This window comes from Drosophila suzukii, chromosome 3 (assembly GCF_043229965.1).
Source record: "Drosophila suzukii chromosome 3, CBGP_Dsuzu_IsoJpt1.0, whole genome shotgun sequence".
In the NCBI taxonomy this organism is placed as follows: Eukaryota; Metazoa; Arthropoda; class Insecta; order Diptera; family Drosophilidae; genus Drosophila; species Drosophila suzukii.
This window is the reverse complement of record NC_092082.1, coordinates 14068901-14096007: the sequence shown is the minus strand read 5'-3', so window position 1 is coordinate 14096007 and position 27107 is coordinate 14068901. Positions and strand designations below refer to the sequence as shown.

The window sequence follows — 27107 nt, the reverse complement described above, 5'->3', positions numbered from 1 at the left end:
TAACTATAAATAAATTGGGTAAATAAATAAATAAAACGGTTGGTGTGCACCTATTTTATTGCCGCACATTGTAGCTTTGTACAAATAGTATTTATTCAGGGCTGCGTTTAGGCAAATGAATAGCAATATTTTGGCGGGCTTTGAATACTTTTTAAATATGAAATAAGACGTTTAAACGTTTTAGGTCACTATTACTTTTTATTAAAATTAAGAATGGAGAACATTTTTCGCATTAATGCCGGTCCATTCCAATAACCCTTCATCATTAGCTTCCAGTAAAGCACCGGCATCAGCTCCTTCTTCATAAAGAACATCGAATACCGCTCCTTGGCCTGATCAATGGGGAAGGTCTCCACGGGCGTGAGAGTATAGTCGAATTCCGCCAGGATGCAGGAGTTGTAGCCGGTGACAATGGGACAGGAAGAGTATCCGTCATAGATGTCGGTTGGTGCCTTTCCCTCGATCACCGCAATCAAATTCTTGAAGACCACCGGAGACTGGGCAGCTGTAAGCGGATAGGGCTCATTTCGTATTCCACATCATTGAATATTCGGATTACGAATCGCAACGGAATCCAGATCTTACCTGCCGCAGCCGCCGTCTTTGAATTGGGTGTGCATGCTGAATCGCCGATGGAGAACACGTTGGTGTACTTGTTATGCTGCAGTGTCATTTGGTCCACGTCCACAAAGCCAGTTGGGGTCACCAGTTGCTTGCAGTTGGCCACCACATCCGGAGCGGTCATCGGTGGCGTCACATGGAGCATGGAGTACTGCGAAAAGAGGTATCACATGATATTAGATTGTTAAGTACTCTAGTATTTCGATTCCAAATGTTATTACTGGTTTCAGTTTTCTTTATTTACTTAAGGCTAACGTTACACCTTGAGAAACCGAACCTTTGTCAACTTTGCATTAGTTTTCGTAGAACTTTTGTTTACTTATATTTTCCTAACCTTGTGTCTTGAATTTCACAAAGCTTTAAAGTGAAATTTGTTGGCAAGAAACTAAGCAATAAAACTATCTACTTTATAGAATGACAATGATATGGACTCAGAAATTTGAAAGGTAAAACTAATTAACAAGTTCTGTAGCTTTGTAACTAAAAATCAAGTTTTTAGATGTACAGACATCTATTAAAATTGAATATCTACTTTTTTAGTACTTACCTTTTCTTCGTATAATTGTCCAGGCTTTACCAAATCCTCAAAAACGGCTATATTCTCGCTAGATCTGACTTCTACGAGGTTCCTATTCACATTAAGCTTGATATTGCGCTTCTCAACCAGTTTCATTAATGCATCCGCATAATGTTTTACGCCAAAAATCACAGGAAGAGATGTATTGTAAATAACATTAACATCGTCTCGGCGACCCATCTGAAAAAGTACAAAATAATTGATCCTTTCCTCCACACCCCTTTTATAATCATATACAAACCTTCCTAAAGTAGTGATCCGATATGTAGGCTATTTTCTGTGGAGCACCTGCACACTTGATAGGACAATGGGGAAAGGTGAAGATTACATTTCCCTTGTATGTCCTACGCAGACAATCGTACACGTGATCCACGTACTTGGGCGAGTAAATGGAACAAACATTGCTTTCCGGGGTCTCCAGGGCTTCCACTAATCCAGGAATCTATTGAATAAGATATACTTATCATGATCCTCTGATTACTTTAGAGATGGTTCTTACCTTTTCATACTTAAGTTGCAATCCTGTGGCAATAACAAGAAAGTCGTATTTGATCGTCTTGCCACCCGAAGTGCTAACCGTATTATTATCTGGATCGAACTCCACTGCCTTTTCCTTAACCCACTTGGCCTTTTTGGGCAGGACATCAGCCATCTGTTTGTAACTTTGATCCAAACGCTTCATACCTCCTCCAATTAGGGTAAACATGGGTTGGTAGTAGTGTTTCTAGAGGGGAAAGTACCAGGTTAGTATAGAATATTAGTTATAACCCTTAAGACTACTTACATCTTCTGGTTCCAGGACGATCACCTTGTTGCTGCCAAGACGCGAGGACAACTTGGCGGCCATGGCACAGCCACCAGTTCCTCCGCCCACCACCAAAACTTGACATCTGAAAGGGAATTAAATTGTTAATAAATTATTTGTAAATTCCAGGGACTCTTTATGACAGAATATGCATGACCACACCCTCTATCAACGTAATCGATCCATGACCCACAAGTTGAATATTCGTTATCGCTACTTACTAGATATTAGCTTAGAGTCACATGCTAACCCCACCTAAAACATACTAATTAAATTTGTTTTGATAGATATACACTTGCTATGCCATCCGCTTCGCGGAAAATAGCAAAACCTTCACAGCGATATAAACAAACTTACTCTTGCCGCTCGTGGTTCACTCGCGATGTGGAAAGGAATCTGGTGGAGAAGGCGGGTGAAACTGGGTGGCTGGATGCGAAAAGGTGCCTCTGGCACTGGTTAAAGGTCCCTGGAAGACGGCGGTTCATCGTGGTAGCAGGTGGATCTTCAATCTATCGATCTCAGCAAATGTTAGCTGGTGAAAATCGGACTGCGAATGGCTACAACCGGTGGGCGACTGGCGCAGAAAAAAAGCTTTTGATGGGGGGTTATCAAACCGGTCACACTGGCAAAAAATTTAAGGCTATTTGCAATTTAGAAAAAAGAATTTAAGATTTAAAAAATGCCGGTTTTAATCAGACGGCACTATATTCTTCCAAACATTTCGACCTACTTTTACGAACAACAAATCGTGTTTGCCGAAACTTGTCAATGAAACCTATCATAACAAATGATTTTAAACACAAATAAATATATATTGAAAATATTTTTCTACAGAAATCTGTTTTGTTAACTGCACTAATTTCGTAAATATGTCAGGCCCCAGAAAATTAAATAAAAGTTTCATTTCGCGCACTAGCTATAAAAATCAGAGTGTATGTAGATGAAAACCTGTTTTTCATGTGGAGTTTGTCAGGAGTAATAAAAATAGTGAATAACAAGTAGCACTTTATTTTTCGGTTGGGTGTATTAATTCTTTAACCTTGAAAGATTGCTAAAGCTTTTCAGCGTGCTTTTTTTAGTCAGCTGTTTAGCCCACTAAAGCTAATCTGGTACTAAATAAATTAAGCTTTAGATTACGCGTATGCTCGAACCACTTAATTGCTGTCTACAGTGGATCCAGCAAATAAGAAACCCATGAGATCATTTTTTTAAAATTATGCGCACTTAGTTCTAATAAAACAACAAATATTTGCCTTCTTATCAGGGCTAAGTGACTTTCATGGCATACTTCAGGGGGCAAGCTTATCGAAGTGGAAGAATTCAACATTTTGATAGTTATACATTACTACGCATTAAAAAATTAACATTGGTTAAAAAATATAATCTTGCAAAAAAATTCCCATCTTTTGACTTTTGTTTTTGTATTTTTTTACACAGATTCCATATCACAATGAAATATATCCCTAGAGACCAACAATCCAAGGTTGAGGAAAGGAAATGCTGATGCTTAAGCAACAGCTGCCATTTAAAATTCAAATATTTAAAAAGTATAAATATTTTCACATTTTCTGTGATTTTTTCTCAGCCTTATCAGGAAAAGCCTATATTGAGTGAACACTAAGTGGGCAATTAACAGATTGTACAAGTCTAATCAGAATATGAAGGTCGCCTTTAAATTCTATTGATAAACCGCAGCGGTCATTTACTTGTATACATATAGGGTATATTAAAACAAATTATAATAATTGACCGGAAATGTAAACGAGTAAAATATTTATAAATATGGCGAGTCTCACCTAAAAATATTTTTGAAATATTTAAGTATACTTTTTATTTAATTTCATATTACAGGAACTTCATAGATAGATTAAAAGGTAAAAACATTCTGATCAAATACTTGCAAAGAAAAATGTTTTTTTTTAAATATAGAACAGTTTCCCAATACATAATAGATAAGGAGTGTTCTTTTTATAATTTTTAGCTGTACATCCCCTTTAAGAACGCGTGTTGCGCTCTGATCTTATTTGTGCAATAATGTAAACGGGTGAGGCGGTCAGATCGTGAAACTTTCAGAATTCTTTCATCATAAGAATTTTAAAAATTACCCTGGCTGATAATATGTTTTAGGGAAATACGTTGATTAATATGATTTCTCTTTGGTTTTGTGTCATATCCAGGGCTTTTCCTGAAAACAGTTATATGCTCAATGATCATTTATACGTTTTCCCTCCTGTTGGAAATACTTCATAATATGTTCAATAAATTAGGGGCTTCCGATGAAGTTCGCAGTATGTGTCATATCCAGGGATTTTCCATGGCCCCACAGACGGATAGACAGCCGCGCATCGATGCTAATAAATGTAGTAAATGTTGGATGATTAAGTGGACAATGTTGCCAATAAACGCCGCCAGACGACAACTGTGACAGCGGCGGGTTTAATTACGCCATGCTGCCGACTGATTGCAGATGTGGATGGATGTGGGGCAGTACAGATACATAAATGGAGGTGGGCGGGGCTGAGGGGCAGGTCCTGGCAAGGACCTAGCGTGGGCCCGACCCGCCATGAGGTGGCCCATCATCAATTGGAGACAAGCTGGCAATTCAAATGAAGCCCTATTGACGGATGGCCAAATTGGCTGCGCGACTGCGTGGGCGACTATCTATCTATACATATATTTATATAGAAATCAATGGGTGGTTGGGCGGTTGGATGCGGCCCTCAACGATGGCGATGGCCACTTTAAATTGGGCGTGGCATCTGTGGGCCCTGTTGCTAAGTGACCATTTCCATTTGCGGTGGCAAGGTCCCACCAGGCCGTCATCATGTTGTTTCCGACCCAATAATGACCAAACTGGTGGTCACCATGCTGACTTTCCCCGATTCTCCATAGTCTGTCGTCGGTGGCCCGTGATTGCGTGAGCTCCACTTCATTTGAATATAACGGTGGCAGGCCACTTGGAGCACGTAGGCCCACACGGAGAAAAATGACTGGGAATATCGGTGCGATATTATCTCCTCAATTTTAAAGCAATTTCGATATCTGAACTTAGGATAGACATCAAATAAGTGACTTATTTTAATTGTTTATACCAAATTCACTTCTTTTATTTGAGTTTGTCCAAATACTTTTATAAATTTTAAGTTTCGTTATGTATAATAGTATAATAAAATACCTATAAAATAAAATATGATGTTTTTGATTAAAAAATTCTTCTGTATACTTGATCTTTATTAAGCTGATATAAGTACCTATTATAAAAATATTTCAATTGCTGTCACAGATAAGAACTTTTTATATATTTAGCTGTATATGGGGTCTAAATTTAGTTTAAATATATTTAGGTATACCTTGGAAATCTCTCCACCTATTGACGAATTGCCAGGAACCAAAAGAGATAAGAGCTTATTACCAAACAAAAAATCATGAGACATCATTATTAAGTCCTGATTTTTCACTGTGCGACTTGAGATACTTAAGGTACTTATGAGTTTTTTTTGGTTTTGTCTAAATTAAGTGTGGGTGTATAGAACCTTACTTTGGGGGGAGTAACAATAAAGCTCTAATTAGGTTGTTATTTCTGGGTACACCTGAAGAGTATTATTTGTAGAGATAAGAGCCTTATGGGGATATGGATGGGGATTACCAATTTTGGCAGTATTTTTTTTCTCCGTGCCCAGACTCCTAGACTCCGAAGTGCATTTCAATTGACGCCACACCAAAATCAATTGCAGCAGCGTCTGTGGCGGGATCTTTGTGCAATTGGTCCGGGGCTCTGGAATGCAAATAGTGGACACCGCAGCAATTGATGCAGAACCCCTGGACTGGAGGCAGCAGGTCTGCCATAGCTATGCCCCTGTCTATATATCTGCATCTATATCTTTAGCTATATATCCATGGAGTGACGTCCGCCATTGTCCGCCTGGCTGACTGGATGACTGGATGATTGACTGTCCGTCTGACCGGAAAGCAGATGGAACTAATTCGCGACGAGCCGAATTAAAATCGCAACCTGCACAAATCCGGAATTATCAGCCTAAGGGCGGCGGCGTCGGCAATAATGGTTGATGGGAATCGGAATCTCCCATCTTAATTGGCTGACATCTATTGATCCTTGCAATGGACCCCCGCCATATGGTAATATATGGGATCGACGGGTTATATACTGTAAAAAACCGTACTGCTTGCCATATGCATTTGGGGCATGCATTTCATTTTCATTTCCAGTGCGATCCGAACACAGCCGATCCAATCTTCAGCGAATGTTAATGAGAAAAATGTGATTTAAAATAATAAATTTGCATGAAATTTTCATCGGCTATGGAAGTCAATCAATCAAAGGGGAGCAACAAGTAACAGAGGCTGTCAGCCGAATCCCATCCCCTGTGAGCCACCCCCTCTTTTTGGGGCCAAAAACACGAGCAGCGCAACGAGCAGAGAGATACAGATACGAATGGAGATACGAATTCAGATACTGTATCTGTATCTGTGCTTTTGTATCTGTGGAGAGTGCCCGACGCCATAACCGTTATTAAAGCCCCTGTAGAGTCCAATTTGCTGGCTCGTCCGTTCGTCCATTTGTCCGTTTGTCCGTTCGTCGTCCGTTCGTCCCGCTTCGCCCACTTGTTGATTTTTGGTTCGGTTCGGGTGGGCATGCCCATGCCAGATGCCAGATATAAAAGCATGGACGCTCAATCTTCCGCCACACAGTCCATCACTCGCCACATCTCGAGCAGAACGGAGCTCCACCAAGAACCGAGAATATAGAACTGTAGCTGCATCTCGAGTGAAATCGAAAAAACCCCCTTAACGTATTCCATATCCACCGGAAACTCCAGCGAAAGTTCTAGAGCTCCAGTGAAAGTGCCAAAAAAAGCTCCGAAGTGAAAGTCATCTAAGAAATCAAAGATATGCAGGTAGGATTGCAAGTCAATAACTATATAAATACTAAACTTAGGCATAGGGGAAAAAGTAGGATGGTTTATACAATTTGGAGGCGGTTAATACAACTGGGAAACTTTTTTTTTGGTCTTTGAAATAGCTAATGAATTTTTTTTATATAATGATAATGATAATAATAAACTGATACTGTCTTTATATGAGAAAAAATACCTATAATATAATTTTAGAAAGGAAAAGAAAGATTTGTATTATAAAATCTAATTTCACATAAAGTTTCCTTAAAAAATTCCGTTAAACATTTCTTATAATGACAATACAAAAAAAACCTGCCTCAATAATATAGAATTCTGCCTAGAAACAATGATTTAACAGAAAAGATAGCCCACTTAATTGGTGTTCGGGGAACGAGAGCCTCGCAATAACCCGTATAGTAGCTTCCTCCGATTGACTCATCAGCAGACAGTTGAAAAGTTTCTCGACTTTGCGCTTTTAGCAAATTCCCATCTATTATATACATATTTGTATCAGTTTCTGATCTCGTGCCATCAATTCATAACTTTTCGGGATGAGTGCTAAAAAATGAGCAATACTTTCAAATTGCCTTGATTCATGTGACGTGGGATGCAAGGGGCAAATGTTAAACAATTAAATTGAAACAGTTCATCTTCGTAAATTAGCACATTCGAGATTTTTAATTGTACAACAAAAATGACTAGTCTTGATACGTTATCGGCCTAGGCAACAGGCCCATATGTTTCCTTAATAAAATATAACTTATAATATGGGTTTGGGGTATGAGATCTTATGGAGAAGTCGCCAGTGGGTCTGTAAGTCCCACTGATATCAGATCTGTTGTTGTTTATCTTCGGGGAAGAGTCGCAAAAGCCGGACAATAATGATAAGTGCATCGTTTTGGCGGAAATATGCTTTCATCCGCCGAAAAACGAGGAACCCAGAGTAAACAAAGTCCTCGAGGGCGATCGAGCGTGAGAAGAATGCGAATTGTCAAACAAAACTTGAGCAAAATATTGTGAATTCTTCGACATGTTTTTGTTTTTCAATCTCCCTAGCCGGCATTTGTTACTGAGAACTGTGCGAATTTATGCAGTTTGAACTAGATTTTAGATCTGCTTATCGACGGGTGATAATCTTAACCCTCTGATAGTATATCAAACTTGGTAATTTCTGGCTTTGCTGTTCTAGGAATCAGACTTTTAGCAAATTGGAGCGATCAAAGTGATAGTCATCGTCACATTTAATTGAGTAACACATTCTAGAATATGCTAGTTCTTTAGAATGATGAAATGTAGATGTAGAGTTGATATTTCAAAGGAAAATTTGTATTTTCTAGAAACTCACTAACTTATTTTAGTCAGAGCTTGAAAACATGTTATTGTTACCACTGTTATTGCAAATATTGTTTTAGTTACAATTGTGATTGTGATTAACATTCTATAAAAATAATAATCCTGTTAAAATCATAACAATCTGAAACCAAAAAAGCTTAAATACTCCACAAGTACTTTTTAAAATTAACTGTTTGAAAAAATTCTTAATATTAGCTTATCAAATTTATAAGAAAATAGTTATCACTAGGTGTTCTAGTCTTTTCCGTTCAAATGAGAAATAATTTGAAGTATGTTTAAAGATATGGGAGATACTATATGTGGCTACCTTGAAAGTTGCAGTTAGAAAATGCAGAATCATGTGCATATAACCTTGTTTTAACCAAGGGTTAATCCGATCTGCATTTTCCGTTTGCTGAGTCAGTTTCTTGAGTTAGGCAAAAGTAGCTCGTCAGCTCGAGACCTCCGCGATTGGTTTTTAGTTTTCAGTTATGGGTTTTCCGTTTTGAGTTCCAAGTTTCCACTTGGTGGCTACGTGATCCATTGAACATCTCCACACTCACATCCACCTTTAAAAGCACTTTTAAAACCGTCCCCCAACCAGAATCGGTTACATGTTTTTTCTTTCGTATTTTTTTTTTTTGAGCCTGACGTTGCGCTGGTCACGCAGGCACTACCCCACTTCAACCCCCCTCCCCACCCCGCTGCCTGCCCCTTGGCATCACCAAAACCACTATCGTTCGATTCTGAATCGAAATCAATTCACAAGCAATTAATAATCAGATCGCTTTTGTAATAAATTGCAATTTTATTAAATGCTAAAAAAAAAGACTAAGCAAAAAAAAATCATTGCCTTCGATTTTTTCGCAATGAAATTAGTTTGTGGGCGGAGGGGGAGGGGGCGTCAGGGGGTGGTGGGGGGTCAGGGCAGAGAATCGCGAGTTCAAATGCGTCACAATCGCAATTTTATTCGCAATATTCTCATTTTTGCATGCGAACGCGATCGATAAGAGAGTGGGCCAAAGAGGAGGCTGAAGAGCAAAGAGCGAGAGACTGGCGGTAAGAGCAAGAAAGAGATTATTTTGCTCTTTTGCTGCCGTCGACGCTGCCCCCCACAAAAGTGGGCGTGTGCCTGTGTGTGTGTGTGAGAGACGAGCCCCCAACTGATGCTGTGTTTATCCACTCACACACACTCGCACAGTGGGGCACTCAATTATGCTGCACACTAATGAACAACTGGAATATCAATTGCACACACATACACCAATACAATCAGCATGTGAAGACAATTAGGAGGAATCTTTAATTGGCGGCCCCGTCCTCGATGATATGCCCCCACTGCCACGCCCCCGTCTCACTGTCCCTGCTGTGTGTGTGTGTGTGTCTGGGTGTGCGTGGGCAACGAGCCCCCTTTTATGCATACATACATACATGTTTTTGCCTTCATAATTGTTTTTCAAGCTCTATTGAACTTGGGGCGTTGATGATGACGACGATAACAACGCTCAAGTTGAAAATAACATCGCCCCACACGTAATAAGACGTCATCAGACTACCCTATCCAAAAAAAGAGGGATGCTACTTGATCTGGGGAGTCTTTAGTATAAGACGAATGCTAGCGACGTCTAGAAGACTTCTTACAATCGTTAGGGTCTCAAATTCTTCTTATTATTAGGCTGTCCTATCAAAAGAGAGAAGATCTTTAGGATATATTAACAATTCAGAAACATCTACGTTTAATATAAAGTTATATGTTACCCTCTTTGAGTTTCTTAGAGCTGTTGACTAAGACAGCTAATAGCTTTGGAAGAATACGATTTTAGTCTTTTGGATCTAATTTACTTAGCAAACTTCCACAGCAATAACTTTTCTTTAACTCTATCTAAAATTAGTCAAACTGACGTAGCTTCCACATTTATTTTTTTCGTTTCCTGGTAAAATGTTTACTTACACCCCAAAAATGCAGCAAATAGTTAACACCTTCCTATCAGTATTTATAGAAATTATTGGGAATTTGATTCGGTCGAGATTTCGATTCGAGGAACTCACATTATTAGAGACTTCCGACTTAGAGATATACCTATAGAGACTACCTATACATTACTACGCTTTAACAGTATTTATTAAGCTCCTCAAAAACCCTATCTAAATAAATGTTTGTAATGTAAGGGTATTCCTTGTTCGGTTTCCAAAAGTTAGCCTCGTTTTCGTGTTTTCTGTTATTGTTTTCTTTTGCCAATTCATTATAATGGAATGATTACAATTAGAACGAATATTGGAGAAGATAAGAAATGTCTATGGGGGGCGCAAAGAATTAGGAACGCGGAGGGCATGATGATTGTGCACATACAGCACGTTCCAATACTCATACCTCTAATATCGGAATCGCAGTTATTGAACTTTTTAGTGCTAACTGGTGTGACTGTACAAAAAAGTTCAAGTTATCTTTTTGAACAGAGACTCACTCAATACTATAACGTAAACTGTAACTTCTCAAACCATAATAATAGGCATCATATGTCATCAAAACTCCGTTCAAAAGGTTTCACCCTTACAGAAACTTTAACTTTAAAAATCTCTCTTAGAAAATCTTTATTCATAAGCCTAGGCCACCACATAAAATCAAAAAAATCTAGTTAAGCGCAGAATTTCGACATGTAGGCAATGCTAATTCCCCGCCAGTTCGATGCTCTTTCGTGTGACCCAACCCATTTAGATTTCGAATATATTAGTTTACCGACAGCGGGTGACTCATCGGGTCTATCTCACGTACACATGGTCTCAGGGTTATGCTCGAAAACCCGGGTTTACCTTTCGGCTGCACTGAAGAGCGCACCCAATCGTCGGTGGTTTCGGCCATGGGTGGGGGTAAGACCATGGAAGGGGCAGGGGTACGGATCGGCTTAAATGGCTGATGCAATCGGAACGCAAATTGGGCGAGAGCCGGAGTCATAATATTCCCGCTCTTTTGCTTTTGTTGCACAACATACAGAAGGTAAACCAATCGTGTGGTAACCGGAGAATCCAAAAGGAGATCCAAAAAGAGACACTCAAAAGAGGCATTTAAGGAATGCCAGGGAGTCGTATTACCCATGCTCGCATAAATCTAAATCGTCGCCGGTTAATTGATATATTATAATTACAATTACCGAATGCTGATTTGTAAGCCATGAATATGCATGAGGAAGTCCGCTTCCCTTTCCGATTCCGTCACCTTCGCTGATAAGCTTCCAGCTTCGGCTTCACTTTTGAGTTTCAGATTTCAGTTTTCAGTTTTTAGTTTCCACAGTCCCATAGCAGCTTCATAGGCACATACGTATGTTTTAACAGCCCCCAACCACCAAGCAATTAGTGATAATTGCATTTCATTCGGATTTGTCGTAAAAATTTTCCACATTTTTACAAAAAGAGAAGAAACTTGATATGTGGTTTCAAAAATTTTCCATTCCATTTGTTCGTTATGCTCAGTACATTACATTACACACATTGCCTGTGGCCACGAAAGTGGTTGTGGTGTGTGCGTGAGTGTACGTCAAGATCTCGATCTCGTTATAATGTAGAACAGCTATAGAGAATCGGGCATTGCCCAACAGAACCGGAGAGATCGGTGAGCAAAATGATGGGGGGCCTGGGCTTATCAGGAACTTTTGGGTTCCATCCAGCTTAAGTTTAGGGGTCAAACGATTCAAGTCAATTGACATCGCCGTGATTTCCCCACCTTAGAAAAGGAATCACTGATCCGTTTAAATGTTCCATGAATCATTGGGACTCAAGCCAAGCATACACTTAAGTGATTGTTTTGATGTACTATACATTTGATTGTAAGGAGAGAAATTTGGGGAATGCTGTACCATGGTGAAAAATATTCGGTAATAACTTGTTTACAACTTGTTTAATTAAATCATCTTAATCGAACTGTTTTGGATAAACAACATAAATTTCCACCACAGATTAGATTTACAAAAGTGGTGCCTTTCAATGTACCTAATGATGCTCATATATTGTCTAAAGATATGTGTTATAAAGTGGAACCATTTAAGAACATACAGGATATAACTTTCTTCACTCAAACTTCCCCACCTTGAAGTTCAGTGAAGTCTTTATAAGTAGAACTAGTTATAGTAACAATAGATCATAGTAAAACATAAAGAAAACATATTTCAGTTGTATTTATCTGTTGCGAATAGTCTTTTTGCTTTACAGAATTGCGACTGTATTGATGATATCGACCTATTCAAGTAATCGTGAAAAGTTAACGCAGATCAAGGGGGACTTCTCCCTTTGCCTACGGGGTATAATGATTATCTGACGAAATGCCATTGATCGGCCAGAAGTCATGTGGCCGGACATGCTATCCGATTCCGATTTCGATCCTATACCAATTCCAATTCCCTGAACTGACCTTTCATACCGCTGTCAAGGCGACACGAGCTCATTGCGGCACTCTGTCTTTGTTCCACTCTTTAGCAAACAGGCGAAGGAGATCGAGACAAGTCGAGAAGTTGAAAAGTTGGGAAGTCGAGAAGTTGGACTGTTGCTAGGCGGCTAAAACCCGACTCTATCAGTATCGGTGACAGCAGGCAAAAAGACGGGTTGCGGGGTAGAAACACCATGAAAACGGCACAGAATTTGTGGCATGAACATGAATTTTCTCACGTCGTCACCAGCGTTCCACTGGCTGATACAGTCACACAGACACACAACCTGCAATTCAACGAATGCATCTGTATCTGTATCTCGAGCTGCAGCTGTACTGGTGTATCTGTATCTGGCCGACTGGTCTTGGCTTGCCAGTTGCATGTTGCACTATCTTTTCCCCGAACTCTCGGTCTGTCTCCGTCTCCGTCTCGGTCTCTATCTCCGTCTCCTGCTCTATCCGTCCGTCCCGAAGTCTCACTTTGAATGGGCCGTTTCCCCGACCCCTTCCAGATGTTCACTGAAAGAAAAATCGAATCAAATGTAACCAGGCTTAAGATCAGTTTTCAATATTACATTGCTATTGGATTAGAAAAACCATAACACAGGAATCAGATTTATAAACATTTACCAATTTTTGTGTTATTTCTTGTTTGATATCTTAGACAACTAACTGGTATCTTAAAAAGGCGCCTGAGCTACGGGATACTCCAAAAATCACTGCATACCTTATGGCGTTTTTAAACCAAACCAACTAAAACTCCCATATTATCCTTAAAAATCCTCCGATTTACACCAATTTTGGTATGCAGTCTCACAAAACCCAAACACTCAAGTCAACACAAATTTCTCCCTGTGTACCCCTACCACCGACTGGTTCCGGTGGTGTGTTGCTGCTTTGTATCTGCGGCTCTGGAGGTGTTGCTATCGCTGGCACGACGTTAATTAGCAGAAAAGTGCAAACGATGCGGGCCGGCCGAGTGGCGATGGTGTCGATGCAGATGCAGTGTGCTGCAGTTTGGTGCGGTGCGGTGCCCGAAGAGATTTACCCATTACCCATTAGCGGAAGCGGGCCAATTTGGCTTACCCATGCACATGCACGAGTCTCCGATCGTCCATTGTCATGATGCAATAATTTGTGCCATCAACTCACCGAACAATCGTACGATTTTCAGTCAGCTATATGGAAAAAAAAGAAACAGAAACAACAAAAACTAAAATAGAGTGACGGGGGGCCAGACCTCGACCTCTCTTTCACTCTCCAGTTGTATATAGGCGGCTCTGTGTGCGGAGTGAAAACCAGCTATCGATCGTTTCTAGGAAATGGAACCTATAAATCAACGCTTCGCACGAAAGACTTCGATGACAATGATGCTGGGCCGTCCACCTGAGATCGGAGGGGCGTTGATAATCGGAGATCGGTGATATTGGACTGGTGCCGGCCGGTGACGATCGCCCAAGTCGATGGCACGGCCACATGAATATGTATGCCAAGCCAGGCCAAGTTAAGACGGTTCCGATTCCGATACGATACGTGGTGATCTCATTTGGAAAGGCCCCTAAAGCACACTTAGAGAAATGCACAAGTCCTGGCTTAATGGGAAAAATAATATTTTGCAATGCCCTTTATAAGTATGCTACTTTTATTGCACATACTAAGCCTTATATTTAATTTCAACCCTATCTTTGGGTGCAATTCTTCAATAGACTGCAAGTACCTTAAAGTTATATATCTCTTCCCTTTCCTGTCCACAACTTAAAATTCTCAAGTCAATTGATACAATCTTAACTTTTGATTGATTTTCACTCTGTTAAATCACACTCCCATCAATTTTTATTAGGGCTATCGAATTCAATTTACACTCAAAATATCCGATTTGTATTTCTGATTGTTCAGTTTGATCCCGCTCAATTGCATCCGTGTGCCAGTGGCGGTCATCTAGGAAGTGCAACCCCTGACCGCGTCACTGGCAAATGTTACGTGAGGGGATTGGATCGGTTCGGAATGGAATGGATCGGTCCCTCGCCTATTGTAGAAAGTGCTCCCCAAGTCGCATCAAAAGGCCATTTCAATTCAGTGCCCCTTACGTCAGCGTTACGATATCGTTGCCAGCGCTTTGAGGTGTGCCGTCCAAGGCTGATGAGGTGTCCCGGGGGGCGGAGGAGGAGGAGGCTGCCCAGATCTGGGGGCTTCAGGGGGATTGACGGAGCATACGGCGGCGGCGGCGGCACGAGACACAATTTCAAGCACCTGCAAGATTTTTCTCTCAATTGAATTTCGCTTTGTGGCTGGCTCGATGCCGCTGCCAAGTGTTTTGGGAGGAGGGGGGGACCAAAAGGGGTGGTGACACATGGACAGGGAAAGGGGGGTTTCGGGAGGGGGGGACCAGTCTGCGGTCGGACGATTTGTGTAACGTGCAATAAATAAATTACTCGTAGAATTGAATCTAGTTGTCGATGTGGCTTGTCGATAAAGCGAAGAAAGAAACTAGTCGCGGTGCCTCTATATCAACCCCCCTCCCCATGCTCCACCCCACCCCCCCTTAACCACAAGTGGCTGCCGCCCGGCAACAGCGGAAAGCGAACACGCGATGTGGCTGCCAGTCTGTCTGCCATTTTGGCTGCACCTCCGGTCCCCAGCCCCCCGGTCCCAGTTTCCAGCTCTCGGCTCCCGGCCGGCAACGCCAGCTCAGACTAGTTTGGTCCGCCCCTCAGACCCTCCCACCGTCGACCGCCCCTTTCTGCCACACCCCTATCCCCTTACATATGTACACTTACATCTACGAGCAGGCAATCAGAAATGCACTTGGAAAAAAGGGGTACCCTAACATATCATCATCATATCATCATATCCTAAGAATTGTATTAAAAAGGAATCCTTATAAGGTTTCTTATGCAGAGATAGGATGGGGTTGTAAATTTGCTTAAACTAGAAATTGTGCTTTGATTTTCAGATCATATCATCAGAACAAAGATAGTAGAATATATGAAAAGCCAAAAGAATCACGTAAAGAAACCTTTAAGTTAGGATAGGTTAAGTTTAGGTGCTACAGTACTATCTTATCTAAACAGAGTTTGGAGGGGTCTTAAAATTCAGCTTTAATCTTCATAAAGATTTATTATCAGAACAAAGATAACAGAGCATTTCAACAAATGTTGAATTACTAACAGAGAACTTTGTTAGTATACCTACAATCTTAACTTTGTTAGAATAGGAGAGGTGATATGGGATTTTTAATTCTTTTGTACATATTTGTTTTTTGTAGATCTTTAGGTACTATCAAAACAGGTGTAAACTCAACAATTCAGCTTAAATATATTTCTTTACCACCTTGTAAGTCACTAATTTTTCCTGCAAGTGTAACTTGTGGTATCGTACCGCCACTCCTCCTCCTCCGCTTCTCATACAGCCAACGATCGCCGCAGACAAACTGGCACTCACACTTGATTGCAATGAGGCGATCGCACGGACAGATCAGACAGATGGACGGACAAGCCAGTGACTTGGACTCGGAATCGGACTCAAACCCAGACACGGTCTCGGCTAATGGAACCTTGCACCATGCCACTGACACCCCACTCCCTGCAAACCGATCCCCAACTACCCAACTTTACTGAAGACTGGAACGAAAAGAAGTGGTCTGTTCTTGGCGAGACATTTGAATGTTGCTTACACTGCCAACGGGCTTTAAGCCAAGTTCTGGTTCAGATTAATGGTTATTAAATTGGGAGATTGCTTGTGAATATTAAAATTGAATCGAAAATCATGAAAATCAATTAAAACCACTCAGATTTGTGAAATCAAATCAGCAGATTTAAATTATGGTCTTGATAAATACAGGAATACTTCAATAATTTGAACGGCGTTGTGGTTTAAAATTGGGCACATTGATATAATATTTATAAGTCTTGGTTTATTTATAAACACTTGGCACCTAAGATTAAAGTACTAATTTTTAACGTCAAAGTGTCAAATCCCAAAAAGAAATGTTGGTATGTACAAACATATATGGTTTGGGTTTGCTTTTCACACCTTTTATAATTTATGATCATATTGGTGTTGGTAATAGTTCCTAGTGGTTTAAATTCAAGTTTTACAAGGAAAATCTCATATATCATATTGATGTTAATTAAAAGGTGTATGGTTCCGAAAGTTATCACCTATATATCAGTATCTCACACTTTAAATGGACCTAGTAAGTTTAAAGTAATAGTATCTAAGCATGTATAGTGAAAATATCAGACACTTATATCTTATATAAAAAGATGAATAAAATGGAGTGCTCTCAAAGAAAATTGATTCAAAATATCATCTATATATGGATATAAATATATTAAGATATGAACACAATGGAGTAATTTATAAGAATGGTATATGGGTCTTAAAGTTATCACCTATACCTCAGGATCTCATGTTTGAAATGATATCAAAGAAACCCGATCCAAAATATCATCTTTATATGGATAGTTATATATTTAGATATAAATAAAAAGGAGTAATTTCTGAGGATGGTATACGGGTCTAAAAAGTTGTAACCAATCCAAAGTTACTTGCGTTTCCAAATTACCCACGTTGGACTGTAGACGTGCAATTAGGCAGACGAAAGCCAGAAAGCCAGATCCCGAGGCGGATAATCGAATCCCCCGTCCGGTTTTATCTGTTTTGTTCCGCACCTTCCCGGTGCGGCGGTGGCATAAAGAATTACGATCTGAGAACGAGTAATTGAATGCTGGTCGCTTGTCACTCGGATGGCATGGTGGGAGGGGAGGGGAACGGAGTGGAACGGAAGGGAGCGGTGAAGAGAGCCGAAGAGCGGAAGAGGCAGGCGGCGGAGAAGAGAAGGAGAAGGAGGAGCGGGAGCGGGAGAGCGTGGCGATCGCCCAGTGTGTGTGGCTGTGTGAGTGAGCCGGCGTCGCGTATAAATGGAACAGCGCGGCGATTCAAAATTCAGTTCTGTTTCAGTTTCCAGCTGTTGAACACAACTTTTGAGATCCCAACTGATCCGATCCGGTATCCTCACATCTTTCAATTCGAGAACCACACACCGATCGCCATCGCAGCAGCCCCCTTACAAGAAATTTGAAAAAAAAAAAAAATCTTTAAGCCAAGCCTTGACTCGAGTGTAATGTCGATGAACCGTGCGTATTCAAACGAGTGCCGCGACAACAAGAACAATACCACAACCACATCCAAGCCCAAGGAAGCCCGTTCCGATCACTGATACCCCAATCGAGGATCGAATGTGCCAGAGCCGCCAGCTAGATATTCGCTACGCCGAGACCAAAGCCCACTGAAGCCACCGCACCGTACCTCCATCACCCGGCCACCTGATCCCCGTAGCCAAGGACCCATACGATCCAATACGTATCCGATCCATCCTCGATCCCAAACGTCCGGCAAGCAGCCAAGATTCCGCCAACACTGAGCTGCACGACCTCCAAGACGGCATCCAGCGCCGGACCTATGTCAGTGCTAAGCCAACTGCTGCTCAACTTCAACCAGAAAGCCCAGAGCAGGAGCCACCACAACATAGAGCTGATAAATTCGTTCATAACATAACGACAGGCCTACCCTCGATAGCACCTGTTGATATATCATCCAACGTTAGAGAGAAATTTGCAAACATTTTTTACCGGAAGAGAAAAAAGAAATCAAATCAAAAGGTGAGTGTGTGAGTAATGCGTTAACAATAGATCAGTGACGACGACGAGTGACCCGATTCGAGTCCGAGTCCTATCTATCAATGTCGTGGCTAGTCGAAATTCGTAGAAATCCCAAATTAAAATCCCTATCGAAGGGCAAAAACCAAGCAAACCGTCTGATGCAACATTCGCCAGCGATTGGCGAATGAATGACTAGGGGGCAAAATACATAATACCCTCGAAACTATATGAATAATTAATCGGTCACGCAGTTTTTCCAGTCTAGACTCTAGACACATTAGCCCTTGATCTGCGGCTGAAGCGTGGGTGAATGTGAATTTGAATCAGGTTGTAGAATTCGAACAAATTGACGTCACAATAGTGTCATTCCGTTTTCGATTTCTGCCTCTGATTCGGCCCACGCAAGATTCTTATATCATTAATTTTTTTCCCATTTTTTTCTGGTGTCGTGGCATTGTGAAATTCGTATTGAGAGCGAAGATCTCTCGGGTTTGATACTATGGGTGGGTTTCTTTTCGGGAAAGGATTACGGCTTCCGAGAGCCATGCCATTTCGCAAGTGTTAGTAATGTTCTAGAGCCCGGCGGCTGAAGGCCTTGTGTGTTCATTCTTATCGGGGAAATAGACTCAGAGACTGAGACCTCCCCTGATTTATAGGAGGTGATAACTGGAGGGGATGACTGGCCAGAAACTGGGGCTATCTCTTGGGTTTAATAACCTATATTAGAGTCGCATGACTGAACTTTGAACTCACTTCCGATTTCCATTCTCTTGTGATCTCTTGCAGAAAATGAATTTACATGTGTGCGCCTTAGCGCTGCTGCTGTTCGGCAGTATCGCCACTGTCCGCGGAAGAGCCGTGGACCTGGTAGACGATAGCAACGATGTGGACAATTCCATCGAGACGGAGGACAAGCCCCGGGACCGAGCCTTCGACGCCGACTGGCTCAAGTTCACCAAGACGCCGCCGACCAAGCTGCAGCAGGCGGATGGTGCCACCATCGAGATCGTTTGCGAGATGATGGGCTCCCAGGTGCCCAGCATCCAGTGGGTGGTGGGTCACCTGCCCCGCTCGGAGCTCGACGACCTGGACTCCAACCAGGTGGCCGAGGAGGCGCCCAGTGCCATTGTTCGCGTCCGATCCTCGCACATCATCGATCACGTGCTGAGCGAGTCGCGCACCTACACGTGTGTGGGACGCACTGGCTCCAAGACGATCTACGCCAGCACTGTGGTACATCCGCCACGATCCTCTCGCCTCACGCCGGAGAAGACCTACCCGGGTGCCCAGAAGCCGCGCATCATCTACACCGAGAAGACCCATCTCGATCTGATGGGCTCCAACATCCAGCTGCCCTGCAAGGTGCACGCTCGTCCCCGGGCCGAGGTCACCTGGCTGAACAACGAGAACAAGGAGATCGTCCAGGGACATCGCCACCGGGTCCTGCCCAGCGGCGATCTCCTGATTTCGGACATCAAGTGGGAGGACATGGGCAACTACAAGTGCATAGCCCGGAACGCAGTGGGCAAAGACACCGCCGACACCTTCGTGTATCCCGTACTTGTAAGTATTCCTCATCCCAAAGCCCCCATTTCCAACTCCTCCTAACTCATCCCCTATCCTATTCTTCTCTTTTTTTCCAGAAGGATGAAGATTAAAGATCCCACCACCACAATAAGAAACAAAAAAGGCTATTGGATTGACGACGGGAATTCATCTAGTTAGTTAGATAGATCAAATGCCTTCGAAGATGCGTGAAAAGAAAAAGAAAATATGCTTAGAGAAAAAAAAATACAAAAAAATGATGGAGCAAAAGGTCATACGATTTACAGTTATGTACAATTTAGGTTAAGCACAATCTAGCTCGTAATCCAGGTAATTAACCGTATCTAATGCCGGCTTAGACACTAATTTTCTAACTTACTACCCTCGAATAGCAGTCACACGTATCGCATTCGAATTATAGTACCTACTACATATGGTTTTCTTCAATTATAGTTTTAGTTATCGGCTTGTAATCACGCGTCTTTGGTTTTTTTTAAGTAGCAATGATTGTTCCTAGCGATTCAGGCAGCACTACTAGTTAACGTATTTAAACTAATTGGCCGTTTACTTAAGGGTTACGAAAACCCAAGCACTTTTAACCTGTAACTCGAACCACAATCAATCAATCAGTCAATCACCCAATTCGTATTTATGTGCACCCATCATTTCTACAACTAATTTATTGATCGACCAAATTCATCCAGCATCGCCTCCCATATAGAATCACGGAATAGTATTCACGGAATTAATCAGTTTCATAAGCTACCCCACAATGTTTTAATTTTTAAGCGTATAGAACTGAAATATGGTTTTCTAATTGTTTAGTTTATAATTTTAATCAACTTTCAAGCGATTGTTTTTGAATAAATACAAGAAAATTGAAAATACCAAGTATTCAATGGGGTACAAACATTTACTGTGGTTTTCATCATCACTTTATTGACAGATCTACAAACTACGGATAGTCACATTATCTACATAAACTCGTACAGTTACGTACATACATTGAACGGGGAAAACAGTTTTACGATATTACGCGATACGATCTTAACAACAAATAACGAACTCGATCCCGAAGGACCTTTACGTACACAGATGATATACTATATTGCTGGAGTAAGATATTGATAGCTTGTTCTGTTGCAGCTGCCCAGGACTTCAGAGCATGGGCTAATCTCAAGTCCCGATTGTGCGAAAGTTTTCGTCTTTTTATATGCGATTACAATTCGTTCGTAAAATATATACTCAATTCACCTTTGATATTGTCGCATGTCTTTGGAATTTCAGATTTTAGAGTCTGCCGGGGTTTTTACAATCAAAGGTTTCGGGAATGGTTATGGTAATATAAAGAATCGGATTCGATTCGGTATCTTTTGTTCTGGCACTGGTATTGTCTACGGTGTGTCTAAGTGTGTGGCTCTGTGTGGACGGACTGTAATCGTGCGGTGATAATACTTTCAATTGGAAATGCTCTGTTAATGATTGGATACCATGTGATCCGAGTGTGCGTACTTAATGGGACAAAGATCTCTGGGGTCTATTTTTGGTTGTGTCTGCAGGCGAAAAGGGGGCGCAACGAAAGTGTTTCTCTTGATCTGCCGAGCAGCTGGATGCCGTCGATCTCAGCGAGCGATTGCCGTTTTTTAAGCGCCTGTCCGCTGTTGCCGGGCGCTTTTTTTTAGTCTTTTCGGGGTTTTTTTTCGCTTTTTTTGGGCCAATTTGAAAGTCGCTGGTGAGTCAGTGAGTAGTGGTTGCCAAGTGCGACAGACAACCAGTTTCCACCGGCAGGCCACGCCGCGCTCCATCTCCTCCTTCTTCACCTCCGCCTCGTTTGCCAAGAGATATCTCCGAATGATTGATGATTTATTTAGATTTTTGTCAACTGAAAATGAGCGTGCCATCGATCATTTTTGCGGCCCAGGATGGAGGATCGTCCACTACGACAGGTGTACAAGCACATTTTTTATAGGAAAATACTGCTGAGTTGGCATGGAAATTCTTTGATTGCAATGGTTCGACTTTGCTGTATATCTTTAGACACATTTGTCAACATTCTGGGAATTTTTTGTTGGTCAAAGGCTTTGCTTTTGGCACGTCACGTAGCATGGGAAACGATACAAAATATAGATCATGACAAATCACAAGACACAAGAACTAAATCTAGGGTGGGCTAAAAGCAGGGGAAAGAAACACGGGTACACGGTTACAAAACTTATGCTAGGCAGGGGGTAAAATTCGGGAATTCATTGAGTCCAATGTCCAGCAGATCAGCTCCTGCTGAACCTTACACATTGAGCACGGAATGCTTCTTGTTGCCGCCGGAGGGCAGCTGCACGGCGATCACCGCCAGGCGACCATCTCGCAGGGGAGCCAGGATGTGGGTGTTGCCCGGTGTGACCACCACCGTCTGGATGGGCACGTGCAGCGGAATGTCGAAAACGGGCTTCAAGCTGGAAAAGAAATAATCAAAATGAATAAGTAAGATGGAAAAAGAAATGGGCATCAAATATTTTATTTAAAATTATTAGTCTTACATTGCAAAAATGTTATTTTCGAAGTAAATATTTGTAATAATTAGTAAAACCGAACTTAGGGTTAAGGTGATCATTAAAAAATAATATTTGGAACATAGAAACCCCACCTTCTTTTAAATTAACAATTAATTTTAATATTATTTTTAAGAACTACAAAAGAATTTTAAAATATTTAAGTTTCTTTTTAGTTAGTTAGTTTTACTTTCCCCTATTTTTGGAAAGAAGCGACAAATTTAACATTTAAAGCCGTTTTTCATCCTCCGGTTAAACTAAACGTTTGTTTTTAACTCTAACTTTCCAAGTGAATTTTTAGGAGGTGTTTTAAATTTAAAAAAGCTGCTTAATTCCCTTTATTTTAGGAAATTAGCGAGAGACCCAATCTTTTTAGAACCGTTTTTCATCCGCAGGTTAAATTAAAAGTAGGTATTTAACTTTAACTTTCCATGTGACTTTTAGGTTATAGCATACTTTTAGTACACCAAGAGGAGGAGAAAGCGGGCGATAGATATCCAAACATTTTTAAAATACATTTCTTACCCGTGTAGCCTGCTCATGGTGATGTCGCCGGCATCATCGGCCACCACCAGGTAGTCGGAGGCACTGGCCAGACCCGTCACCCTGCCAGAAACATACTTGGAGCCCAGACTACAGCCATTAATGCTGTATACGTGGACCGAGTGCGAGGTGTCATCCAAAGCGCTAAAGGCGATGTGACCTGTGGATAAGGGATAATAAAAAAAGACATCAAATAACTTGGTTTTATAATCTTAAACATTCTTCGATCGTATCACATTCAGAATTTGAGAATGTGGGGCAGGGCGTAGTGGCGGCGATTTACGCAGTAAAAATGCCATCATTATGCTATTGGACGAGGCCCGGCCCACTCGGGTCTGCTGATAACCTGACATCGCATAAAGACATTATCACATGGCGACATACTACATCCAAGCGATGCGTAGTTGCTCTTATCTTCACAAGTATCTGTATTATGTGGCGACCATAGCCACAGCTATAGCTATAGAGCTGTATCTGTATCTGTATGCCAATGCCACCCGGCGAAACTCGTTCAGAAGGAAGAGCCACTAAATACACTAGATTGGATCTGAATGAACTTCCTAATATGACCTGACCACTCGCACAGAAATAACTAGTTGGTTTCGGTTTTGGCCAATCTTAAAGTTCATTCAAAAAAATCCCAAAACTCTCACAGACACACATCATATATCTTGATCTTTATTGGGGGCCTTTGGTTGAAATTTACTACAACTATTTCATAAATTTTGTGCTGCGTCTTAGGAATTGAAAAATGAATGAATCGCCGAGGCACATTTGGGATGGCATGGGGGGGATGGTCAGGAGAATGGGGCGATCGGTTGGTCGTGTGACTGGGTGACGTGCGATTCGTTCGCGGGGCTCGTTCGCCCCTCCGATTCCGAATCCGATTCCGATTTGATTCCATTAACGACGTTGGGTTAATGCCAGAGAACCGAGTGTCGCATGGGTTGGAATATAAACATACATATGGTATGTGTGCATGAGAGTTCGTTGAGAGCTGATAGTCAATCAATGGACGGGATCGGGTCTTCATTAGCGGCTATGTAATTGATTGGGGCCCGACAAGAACGCAATTAAGTGCCCATCATTGCCCTGGAAAATGAACTGGATTGACGTTTTTCGATTCGGTTTCAATATTTCTGAACCGTTGACTGCCGGATGTTGCGAATTTATAATCAGAAGTGTGTATTAATTCATTCGATAAGCGAACGGCTGCATGCGGCCAATGCACAGTACATACAGTCGGCTATATGTTCTGGTTTTCCTTTGGTGCGAAGGAAGGGGTCTGTAGATATACTTATATATGGCAGTGGTATATCAGTTTCCAAAAAGCCCAAGCTGATTGCCCGAAAATCGAATGGCTTAGCGAATCTATATGACTGCATATTTAAAGAACTCGATATGCAAGCTGGCGCCATCGATTGACGTATTTCGTTCTGAGAATGCAAAGCAAACGGAATTCGAGGCTTATTTATTCGCATTATCACAAGACCAATATTGTATAACAAACAAAAATGAAAGTTAAGTGCAGGCAGCAAAATGATTTTAATTTTAAGAACGTGGAATTACGAGTAATGGAAGTACTGAATTTCTTTTATATTTTAAAACGGGTTTAGCTGTCATATTGTATTAACCCAGAAAGGTTGGAAATTTTTATTAAAATTGACAAAAAATGATCTGATTTTTTATATATTCCTAAAGGAACTGTCTCATTCCGGCAGTAAATAACTAAATGGAAATTTTGGGATAGCTTACTTAAGATCAAAATTGTTTTCCTAGCCTATAATAACCAATAAATGTTTAATCTCTTTATACAAAGAGCTCAATTAGCGCAAATTGAACAACTCTCTAACGAACTCGAGCCAACCGTTAAGTGATTTATGAAATCTTTTCCACAAATCATCGCCTTTATAGGCCAATAATCACGAGTATGTTAATTACAGCCAAAGTATCAAAGTCGTAACATAATCGTATATATATTGATTTAGGTCGGTACAAGTGCGCAATTATGATATTCCGTTATCGGGCACGTACCATCGGTGATAGTTTTTTGTGCAAAAAATCGAAAAAACCCTGATTTTTAAATTATAGACACCTTGACAGTGTTGCTATGAGGAACGTTGGGGAATTCCAAAGCGGCACACCATTTATCGGTGTATGTCAACGAAACGGACAAAGTCTTAACCTTGCTGGGGTTCGTATACTTTACGATCTTTACGACATTTAAACATGCTTTAATTTGGATTAATGCCCTGTCTTTCCAGCGTTGCACTGCCGAGCGATAAGATATGGCGGGCAGTGCAGGGGACAAAGTCGGACGATTCCAACATCATAATGATCTTAATAGCCCGGCGGAGGGGCGACGCACATGGCCACACACAATCACGTGATACTCGTCGCCTCACTTATGTGGCAATTGGCGATAGGAGGGCTGATTAAATTGTTTGATTGCCCCTCTTCAAACATAATGGGAGTGCTACGCAGTAGCACGTGAGTTTTCCACCGGCCCAGCGGAAGATTAGGGGCACCATGAGTGGACAGGAAAGAGAGCTGATTTTCTCAGGTTATCAGCCAGGTGGTCTTATGAGTCAACCATGCGGTTCCATTTTTCACTGGTTCAATCAATTAAAAGTTAGCCCCTTGACAAGGCTCATATCAGCAGTACTTCACTGACTTAATTGAGACTTTAAAGGCAGTCAAAACCTTTTGAATTGATTAGAATTTTTTCGGAAATAACCCTGATGATTCTTTTTTTTTTATAAATATAAAAGAGAACCCACTTGGAATGTTATCAAAGACTGGTAGACTGGTAAGTGTCAATTAAAATGATAAAGTTGAAGGCTGGCCCAGTGCCATTAGTCAGTAATTCTTTATCAAAAGGGTAACTACTTTTTCGAAAACGCCCAAATACCTTCTATAAATTCTAGGGACTTTCCAATAAATATAACTAGCATAATTTTGTGGTATACTTTTGGGCCACAAAACAGTGAGTCTCAAACTGTATGCGGTGAGTTGAAAACTGTTGGAGAACTCTGAAAGTATTACAATAACTTGAAACTTACCATGATAGGAGAGGGTTACAAAGGAGATTTGCACACAGGACTCAGTGCATCCAATGGGCTTTAGGGTCCTAACAAACTGACCCTCCTGAAGGGTGTACACATTTACGGTTCCGTCCTAAAATGCATGGGAACAACATTATACATTTATATTCCCCTATAACTAGCTATTGATCCTCACCAGGGATCCAGAGACCACCAGATCCAGCTCCGTGTAGATGGCCACACTAGAGATGGCATCGTCGTGGCCATAGAGCACCGTCAAGGGCTTGGGTGAGTAGCTATTCTGGGTATTCAGCTGGGTGATGGCCTGCAGGTGCGACTGACCCGTCAGCGCGTGCACTGGAATGTTGCTAGTGGATCCACCACCACCTTGCTGATTCGACTGGATACTCCACACAATGCAGGTGCAGTCACGCGATCCGGTGACCAAATACGAGCCGCAATTGTCCAGCGCTATGCAGGTGATAATGTCCAGGTGGCGGGTCACCGAGGCCACCGCCTTGCCCTTGTTCAGATTGTACACCCTCAAAGAATTATCCCAGATTCCGCCGGCGTACAGCAGCTTGCCATCCGTGCTCACGGCAAAGAGCTGCGAGTGCGGCGGCTGCGAGGAGTGGAAGGGTCCAAAGATACGCTTGCGGTTCCTATAAAGAAATGTAAATAATTAGGATTTATTTATGTTATAAGTGAGGACAACACCCACTTTAAATTGGCTGTGGTGGCATCGATTTCCAGCAGGAATCCCTGATCCTTGTCAAACGAAAGCCATGAATTGCAGCCCAGTATGGTAGACTTGGACACGCTGACTAGAACATCGGGACTCAGCTGGAGGAACGATCTCGGAGGACTGCGCGGCGGACTCAGGTACACGATGGGATCCTTCGGTGTGGACAGCTCGCAATAGTACTGCACCACTTTGTCCAGGAACTGTGTGAGATCCGGCCTTCGAAGCTCAGCACGTACGAGCTTGAGAGCGGTCTCATCTTGAGTAAGACGACGTGGATGCGGCTCCCGAAGCAACTGCGAGGGCACCTGGCCAAAGTTGTTGATCATGCCTAGATAGAGTTATACATATCATGA

At 41.7% G+C, this 27107-nt stretch overlaps 4 protein-coding genes and 1 long non-coding RNA gene across 7 annotated transcripts in view; 3 read left to right on the top strand and 2 right to left on the bottom strand.

Moving 5' to 3' along the window:
- Window positions 1–178: 178 nt before the first annotated feature.
- On the bottom strand, window positions 179–2583 carry Sqor (Sulfide quinone oxidoreductase). The gene is made up of 7 exons (XM_036816026.3): window positions 2361–2583; window positions 1983–2088; window positions 1698–1922; window positions 1440–1640; window positions 1169–1378; window positions 586–772; window positions 179–505 (listed from the first exon to the last, which is right to left on the bottom strand). Exons 1-7 carry the CDS (start codon window positions 2486–2488, stop codon window positions 192–194), a joined length of 1371 nt encoding a protein of 456 aa, XP_036671921.3. The 5' UTR covers window positions 2489–2583; the 3' UTR covers window positions 179–191.
- A 4121-nt stretch (window positions 2584–6704) lies between these two features.
- Window positions 6705–20770, top strand: ImpL2 (Ecdysone-inducible gene L2). 2 transcript variants are annotated; one of them, XM_017088137.4, is made up of 3 exons: window positions 6705–6919; window positions 19118–19894; window positions 19978–20770. In XM_017088137.4, exons 1-3 carry the CDS (start codon window positions 6914–6916, stop codon window positions 19987–19989), a joined length of 795 nt encoding a protein of 264 aa, XP_016943626.1. In that variant the 5' UTR covers window positions 6705–6913; the 3' UTR covers window positions 19990–20770. The 2 variants fall into 2 exon arrangements, with proteins under 2 accessions (XP_016943626.1, XP_016943625.1); XM_017088136.4 differs by having other exon boundaries at window positions 6708–6919; window positions 19975–20770.
- LOC118877369 (uncharacterized) lies at window positions 18132–18331 on the top strand. The gene has a single exon (XM_036815897.3). It carries the CDS (start codon window positions 18132–18134, stop codon window positions 18225–18227), a length of 96 nt encoding a protein of 31 aa, XP_036671792.1. The 3' UTR covers window positions 18228–18331.
- The window catches only part of LOC108020021 (neurobeachin-like protein 1), a 33790-nt gene continuing 27041 nt past the window's right edge, over window positions 20359–27107 (bottom strand). For both annotated transcript variants that reach the window (XM_036815893.3, XM_036815894.3), the window contains 5 exons: window positions 26731–27082; window positions 26206–26671; window positions 26028–26142; window positions 22948–23125; window positions 20359–22326 (listed from right to left, as the gene is read on the bottom strand). In XM_036815893.3, coding sequence (XP_036671788.3) covers window positions 22161–22326; window positions 22948–23125; window positions 26028–26142; window positions 26206–26671; window positions 26731–27082 — 1277 coding nt within the window. In that variant the 3' untranslated portion in view covers window positions 20359–22160. The remainder of the gene's footprint in view (window positions 22327–22947; window positions 23126–26027; window positions 26143–26205; window positions 26672–26730; window positions 27083–27107) is intronic.
- LOC136116952 (uncharacterized) lies at window positions 23854–25967 on the top strand. The gene is made up of 3 exons (XR_011604291.1): window positions 23854–24893; window positions 24954–25159; window positions 25230–25967. It is a non-coding gene; the product is annotated as an uncharacterized lncRNA (long non-coding RNA).